An 8,422-nucleotide genomic window follows, 5' to 3' on the forward strand; every position below is an offset into this window, starting at 1 on the left:
AAGTGCTCTTTTGGCAGAGCCCTCCAGAAAAATACCCATGGGTGTACTTTTGTCTCAGCGCACTTACCCCTGGGGGAGGAAGGTACACAACAACCAAGAATTTCTATTCACCTTCTCCAGCTAAGAAAGAATGAAAACACACTTGGATCAGCTCCTTCTGCATTTCCTGATTCTTCAGCCCCCAATTCCAGTTTGTATTCAGGCACTGATTAAACTTCTCCAGGTTACGCACAATCATGGGAAGTCAGAGGTAAGAGACAACATGCATATCACGTCTAAGAATTCATTTGTGATAAGGATCGGAGAATGAATAAATAAGAAACAAGAAGCTATCACTAATCCAAGAATGATGAACCCCTGCACTGAAGTGACAATAAAGATGCAGAGACCAGAGGACCTCTGTGAGCGATGCTGAGGAGGCACACCCTGCAGAACTGTTAGAGGAGCGTAAGGAGTCCAGATCCACGCATGGCTTTCTTCGCCTGCATCTGCAAGAGTATACAAACTGAAGAAAATTCCTGCTGAGTTTAAGGTGCTGGAGAACATCCCAGGGGAGGGGACAGGACATAGTAACAATGCCATGTATCTAAGACCTGGGGTAGAGATTTAGGCTGGACTTCCGTCAGCATTTAAATGGTGTTATCCACAGGTGTGGATATATCCCAGGCCACCAAGGGATCCTATAAAGCAAGAGAAACAAGACAAGAACAGAGCCCTAGGGAACACCAATATTTTAAAAGCAGACAGAGAGACATAAAGAAGACTGAGAAGTAGAATCTTAGGAGAAGAAATAAAAGCTGGGAAGGTTTAAAGGAGAGTGGTTATCAATGCGGGGCCAATGAATAAGCCATATGGATTGCATACTGCCCACCACCTTGGAGCCTCATCGTATGGACTATACACAGAATTATGGCATATGGCACAGAATTATTCAGAGCACAACCTTCACAACCAGCTGTGGCAGAGCTGCCTCAGGATCAAATGTCACAGTAAGGTCAAGTAAGATCAGAAATAAGTATGTCCATTGGCTTTAGTAATCTGAAGTCCTTGGTGACCTCAGCAAAGTAATTTCAGCAGAAAACAGTAATGTTAAAGAGATGTGAGTAGAATGGCCTCCAGTAGAGGCCGTGAGCACAGCCCACTCCCTACAGATGCTTAGCTATGAAGGTGGAGGGGGGCAGGAGTAGAGGTGCCCAGGTCTGCTGCTACTCCTGCCCTCTTCCCATTGGAATACACTCTTCTAACCTTAACCTTAGATCAGAGCCTTTACATTTGCTCCCTAAGCCTAGGACCTCACTTCTTTATCTCTTCCACCAACTCCCCATGGCTGCCTCCACTCAGTCACACAGGTGCCTCACCAGAAAGGCCTTTCCTGACCACCCTAAGGTTGCCCCCACCAGACCTCCCCTTCACTCTCCAGTAAGTACACTGGGCCATTTTGATTTCTTCATAGAACTTGTAACTGAAATTGTCTGATTTACTTGTGTATTATGTGTAAGCCATGAGAGTAAAGACTTGTCTGCCTTGTAGATGGTAGCCCTGGTGCCTGGAACTGTGCTTGGCACATGGTAGGGGCTCAGTAATACTGACCAAGTTTGGTCTGGGTTCAAAAGATGTACCTGGCACAGACCATGCAAGAAAAGGATCCACTTGACACTATCATGCTACCAAAAGCAGATGATGTAGAGAAACCTGAAGACTACGCTTAAACCAGGTGTTAGCTTGATTCTGAAACCATCTACACAGCCACTTTCTTCCTTCCTTCTCATGTCTATGAAGAGAACTTGTCCAGCTCCCTTCTCGCCCGAAGCTTTGCACTACAGCCCTTCAGAGCACAGGACACCAACTGCCCTGTGATCACTCATGTGGTGACAGATGACACTGCTGCTTCCTGCCCATCCCCACGGTGTTTCAATTTTATGTAGAAAAGTATTACACTCACACTGGGAAAAATTTGGAATTACAAAGAAATATGACAAAGTGAGGTGAAAATCACTCATAACCTTCACATGTTTAATACACTGGAGCGTTTCCTTATGCCTTTTTTCAATTTTTTTCGGAGACTCTATAAATATTATAATTTGCTAACTTTTTTTTTCTCATCATATTGTTAGCATTTATTGTCATCAGAAATTACTCCATAAATGCAGTAACTAAATATTTCACTATATGGATAATTTCCTGAACCAGTTTTCTTTCAGACATTTTCTTTTACAGCTTTTTGAGCCTACTTTAAAAAAAAAAAAAAAAAAAAGAGGGCCATGGCTCACACCTGTAATCCTAGCACTCTGGGAAGCTGAGGCGGGTGGACTGCCTGAGCTCACAGGTTCACCAGCCTGAGCCAGAGCAAGACTCCCATCTCTAAAAATAGCCAGGCGTTGTGGTGGGCGCCTGTAGTCCCAGCTACTTGGAAGGCTGAGGCAAGAGAGTCACTTAAGCCCAAGAATTTGAGGTTGCTGTGAGCTATAACACCAAAAAACTCTATCAAGAGCAACAAAGTGAGACTATGTCTCAAAAAAAAAGGACATTTTTTCCTATTCCTAATGTGGCCATGGACATCTATCTCTAAATACAAATATCTGTTTATGTTTTTAAATTTTTCCTTAAGATAGATACCCATCTTGAGGCAATTCCTGATAAAACCTAACAGAACCAGATAAAAACCTTTAGCTACCTTATGCACTGAAAAACTATCAAAATCCTCCCACATAATTCATAATACAAAACAACCTCATGATTATACAGCACTGCATACTTTCCTTTGTAGTAGTAACACACATATAAAAACTGATTGTTAGGCCCCTGTGTCTTCTTCCAATCCAGAAGCTCCACAAACACAGGAACCTTGCTCATCTGATCCTTAGTACCTAGCAGACATTAGGTGCTCAATAATTACTAGATAGATGAATGGGTAATCAATATACTAATTAGAATCTGAAAGATAAAGAGAAAAAATTTTAAAAACCAGTCCATGGCTCGATGCCCATAGCTCAGTGGTTAGGGTGCCAGCCACATGCACTGGGGCTGGTGGGTACAAACCCAGCCAGGGCCTACTAGAAATAATGACAACAATAACAAAAAAAATAGCTGGACATTGTGGCAAGTGCCTGTAGTTCCAGCTACTGAGAGGCTGTGGCAAGAGAATCGCTGAAGCCAGCGGTTCTCAACCTGTGGGTCACATCCCCAAGGAATTGTAATAAAGGGCTGCAGCATTAGGAAGGTTGAGAACCACTGGCTTAAGCCCAAGAGTTTGAGATTGCTGTGAGCCGTGACGCCATAGAACTCTACCAAGGGTGACTCAAAAAAAAACCAAAAACAAAAAAACAAACAAACATAAAAAGTCCTTCAAACACCAACCCATCTCCTGCCTCCCCAGCTTCATGACCAGCAGCAGCATAACTCATGCCCACATCAGTTCCATTTATTCTTCATACAAATATTTTACAGTTTTAATTTTAAATCATTTATACATATTCATACAAAGAAAAATAAATTTCAGGATGGAACCTTGGGACCATGGTAGTTTAAAAAAAACATCCCTCTGATCATTAGCTACTGAAGACAAGGCAAGAGGCTTAGCAGTCATTTCTGGCGGTCAGTGTATCTCCCCGTGCAGGGGACAAGTGAGAAGAGAAGAATCCAAGCTGCTCCCTCCTCTTCATCTTCCTTCCATCTTCACCTTGTGTAGGTAACATGGAGGAAGACGGTTTTTCAATGCTCTCCCCTAGAACATTTCAAGAAGTACAGCAAAGGCTTATAGTAACACTAAACTTTGCTAGAAATTTGGCAAGACTATAATTTCTAAACCAACTTTCTAGAAGATTTAGCTCAATTCCTACTCACAGTCTAAGAGGACAGATTGCTGCACTCATCACACCCCTCTTCCCACTTGCTCTGCCCTCCCACCAGAGGCCCCAGGACAGAGCCCCTGATCTGATCCCCGCTGTCCCCACCAGGTTCATTTCACAAATGAGCATTCCTCCTACCCCACACCAAACACGCTCTGTAGCAATTGACCCTGGTAGTTCCTGAGGACCGCTAGGATTAATGCTACTAGCCCTACTGTATCACCACTGTACTCACAGGGAATCAGAGTTCAAAGCCAAGAGAGGTTCAAGAGCAAAAGAACTATGAGCACCCCTACCAAAATTCAGCTCTGCTGAGCCAAATCAACATTTCAATCAAACAGACCAACTCCTAACACGTCCCATCCCAGATAGTCATCAATGGTGGGGCATGGCAGAAGAATCTCTTACATACAACTGCCCAAGGAGCTAGACTATTACCAACTCCTAGCAGAAGTCGGGGAAAGGGGAGACATTCTACCTATCAGAAATGGCAGCTGATGACAACAGTTACCCTAAATTATTGGGTCCTACCCAAAAGCAGCACCAAGAAAGGGCAAGATGAGCAGAAAGATCTGCCTGGATGTGCAGCCCTTGAATTACCAAGGGACTTAGAGACAACACAGCTTGTTTCCCTACAATTACGTAGGAACTAGAACACAGACTACCCACTCCTACACTGAGGCAGCCGCTCCTGAAAGGCCGTACCGCTTAGGGTCATCAGCCCACCCCCTTGGTAGGCACATTTGGGGAGAGGGAGTCACGTCCAGAGCGGGGACCCCTCCAGACAAACACTCACAAGGCAGCCCATCCCATTGTCACTGGGGCAGGCCAAACATAGTTAGGAGGGTGGGCAGATCCCGAGCATCAGCTGCCCCATAGGCATCACTCTGGCCTAACATAGACAATGCCAGACGCAGTGTGCTCCAGATGTTCTCTGACATGGCGCCCCCTTCGCCCCGAGGGCCCCGGCTTTTCCTCTGCATGTTGAGGGCCTCCAGAAAGTGTTCCACAGCCTCCCTGTAAGGAAGAGGAATGAAGCTCATGAGCAGAACAACAATGGAAGGAGGTGCCTCAGCTGGCATGGGGAGAAAGCTGTACCTGCTTAGTCAAGGGACCAGCTCAATGAATGAGGAACTAGGGCCAAAGTCAGGAAGAAGTTCATTCATTCATTTCTCAACAGATATTCTCACCGGTGAGCCCCAAGGTTGATACAGCTAATGCCCAGGTTATAGCGGGACCGGATATAACCAGGCTGAAGCTCCAGGGCCCGGCGGTATGCAGCTACTGCTTCTTCACTCTGGTTGCCATTGGCCAGGGTAGCCCCTAGCTTATTCCACAGCAAATAGTCCTGGGATAGGGATGGAGAAAGGTTGGGAACATAAGCCAGGCTCAGATCACAGTCTGCCCATTCCTCCTCCTGCTTCGCTGCTCTGTTCAGCTAACATGTGTTACTTTCCCCTTCCATTCTCAACAGTTCATTGTGTGGCCTTAATGGAACCCTGTCCTCCTATGCAGACGTCCTATGTCCAAATGACCCTGGATCCCACCCTTCTTTTCCCAATCCTCCCAAGGTATTCAGTATAAGGAATGATGTAATTAAATATCACATGATTCCCAACAAATGAATCTTTAGTCAGATACAGAGCCGTGTCTTATTTCCATTCCTCCCCAGGCTCACATCAGGACGAATGCTGAGGGCGGCTGTGAAACAGTCCACAGCCTTGTCATACTCCCCACTCAGGTTGAAAAGGACTCCCAAGCCACACTGCACATCAGGGTCAATGGATGTAGGGTCCAGGCGCACAGCAGCCAGGAAGAGTTCTTTCACTTCAAGAAACAGGGAGCTGGACAAGGAGAAAAAACATAAAAATGTAGGCAGATGGATATGTCTATATTCCTACCCTTGCCCCCAAGTAATTCCTTAATTGGTCAATCATATCCCCAAGATCTATCTATCTATTAGCCATCAGCCATCCTGTTTTTATATTTCATCCCACACTGCACTACAGAATTCAGACCTCCTTTAAGGTTATCTTGGATTTCTCATCCCATTCTCTGGACCCTTTTGAGTCTCAATCTAGTCAAACTTCCAAAATCAAGGTCCCTCTCCTACTAAATCTGACTACCATAATACCTCACCCCTGAAGCCCTCACACTCACTCAGACAATAGAGACCCCAGAATACGCTTGCTGGAGCCCAGTCCTGCCCCACCAGCCCCTTCTTCAGCAGGTGCCACTAGGTGGGCATAGGCTGGTGTATAGCGCAGCCAGTCTCGCAGGGTTTCACAGGCCTGTCGCTGCAGGGACTCGTTGGTGAAGCTTACAGCCAGTGCCATCAGTGCTGTCCGATTATCTGGCTTTAGCTCCAGACACCTATTTGGACAGGAATGAGAGGACTTAGTATCTGCAATGACACTGGCAAAAATCAGCACTCTGGGGTCTAAGCCAAGTTCTGAAATCCAGAATCATGATGACCTCACTTCCCCAACCTTTTCTGGCTGAGACACCTTATTCCTAGGATTCCTTTGCTATGCAAGTTAGTAATAAAGTTACAGATCTGAAAAAGGGAAAAGTTTTAGCAGGCAAGGAACCAACCCAGGTCCCACAAATAAAATCAAAAGCTGATGAAAGAACAGAAACCTCAGAGTTTCACCACAAAAAAATACTCTCAGTAGTACTCAGAAAGAAGATAAGGATCTAGGTCTGGGCTTCTATCATTCTTAATTATAGAAAAAGGAAATCACCTTATCCAACCTTCCAGTGTACTCACCTTCGCAATGCACTGATGGCTAATAGTTCTTGTTCATTCTCTGCCTGGGTGGTACCCAGATACTGCCAAGCCTAGGGAAGTTGAAAGATTCCATCACCCCTATATTCACCTTCCATCCTCCCTTCCTCCGGCTCCCTGGCTCACCACCTCATTCTCAAGCCACTACACTAGGCCATCCCCAGGCCCTGAGCCATCTGCACTTCTCTCTTTGGGGCCTCCCACAAACTGGAGGAAGCAGTGTCTAGTGCAAAATCCGAAAAATGAGTCACTCACTTCCATGTGCTTAGGATCCTGCTGCACAGCTGCCTCAAAAAGCAACACAGCATTTGGCAGGTCCCCTTCCTGAAGCCGCCGCAGCCCTTCTTCAAAAGGCTGAGGGTGATCACGCAGGGGGTTCTCCTCCTCAAACTGGTAACCCTACAAGGGAAGCATGTGAAAAATCATCTAAGACAGTTGTCACAGGCGGAGCAGAAGGGATGAAGGATGACAACCAAGACCTCCAAACAGGTACCTGAATTATATGCTGGCAAGTTCCCCATATTGTAAAGATCGCCTATGACTAAAGTCAAGTCACTGGGTATCAGGTTCCTGCTGCCAACTCCTGCTTACAGTAACTGGACAAACTTAACCATGGTGGGAATAAGCTTATTTTAGGAAGTCTTCATAGGCCGCCATTTCTACATCCTTCTTAACACTGGACAGAATGTGATTCTAAACAGGACTGCTTATTATAGTGAGATAAACTTTCCTTAGCTATTCAAAATGTATTTCTTGTTATCCTTCAAAAATGTAATATAATGTCCTGGTCTACAAAAGACATCCAGTTTTTAAAAAAAAAAAGTAATAATGTATAAAGAAAATGCAGTTTGGAATCACACGGCCTGCTGCTCAAATACAACTCTGATTTAGCTCATAGGGTCATTGAACACATTGACTAAACAGTCATAACATGTGTTCTAGCACTTTGAAAATTTTAATTCCTTCCCCAATTTATTTATTTATTTATTTTTTTTTTTTTTTTTTTTTTGAGATAAGAGTTTCACTTTGTCACCCTCGGTAGAATGCCATGGCATCATAGCTCACAGTAACCTCAAACTCTTAGGCTCAAATGATTCTCTTACCTCAGCCTCCCCAGTAGCTGGGCGCCCACCACAACGCCCGGCTATTTTTGGAGACAAGGTCTCGCTCTGGCTCAGGCTGTTCTTGAACTTGTGAGCTCCGGCAATCCACCCACCTCAGCTCCCCAAGCACTGGGATTACAGGTGTGAGCCACTGCACCCAGCTCCCCAATTTCATTCTTAGTAATTGTGACTACTAATCTGAATCTAATAAAAAATGAAAGCTAGATCCAAAAATCCAAATGGCAGAGAATACTTCTGAAAAACACTGTTCTCTTCAAGCTGAGGATTTCTCATTTCAGAGAAGATTTATGAGACTATCTGGAAAGCTCTGTCACTTAGGTTTTATATTAAGCAGGGGAGAAATGAGAGGGAAGTCACTAGAAAGCTATGTGACTTAGAACAAGAAAGTAAAATGCTCCCTTTGGGACAATAAATAGTATCACATCACAAAACAATATACCAGAGTGAAAACAAGACGCAAATACCAAACAGGGCCTTTCTAAACACAGTGAAGAAAAAATTAGAACAAAACTGTACACAATAAAGATGAGACCCTTTTTCATTATGGTTATGAAAATCATGAAGAATCAGAAACACCTAAATCTTACCAGCAAAGCTCTAAACATTACAAGTCATCAGATGCAAAATATTTGTCACAAATGAAAATTAAATAATTACAATTT

General features: G+C 44.4%; 1 protein-coding gene across 1 annotated transcript in view; it reads right to left on the reverse strand.

Moving 5' to 3' along the window:
- Positions 1 to 3,400: 3,400 nt before the first annotated feature.
- Positions 3,401 to 8,422, reverse strand: part of PEX5 (peroxisomal biogenesis factor 5) — a 24,647-nt gene continuing 19,625 nt past the window's right edge. The window contains exons 10-15 of the mRNA XM_023517080.1: positions 6,892 to 7,035; positions 6,619 to 6,689; positions 6,009 to 6,221; positions 5,527 to 5,692; positions 5,039 to 5,196; positions 3,401 to 4,865 (exon numbers count right to left, since the gene is read on the reverse strand). Coding sequence (XP_023372848.1) covers positions 4,664 to 4,865; positions 5,039 to 5,196; positions 5,527 to 5,692; positions 6,009 to 6,221; positions 6,619 to 6,689; positions 6,892 to 7,035 — 954 coding nt within the window. The 3' untranslated portion in view covers positions 3,401 to 4,663. The remainder of the gene's footprint in view (positions 4,866 to 5,038; positions 5,197 to 5,526; positions 5,693 to 6,008; positions 6,222 to 6,618; positions 6,690 to 6,891; positions 7,036 to 8,422) is intronic.

The sequence above is a fragment of the Otolemur garnettii genome, unplaced genomic scaffold (genome assembly GCF_000181295.1).
Source record: "Otolemur garnettii isolate 467f Iridium unplaced genomic scaffold, OtoGar3 scaffold00104, whole genome shotgun sequence".
Taxonomy (NCBI): Eukaryota; Metazoa; Chordata; class Mammalia; order Primates; family Galagidae; genus Otolemur; species Otolemur garnettii.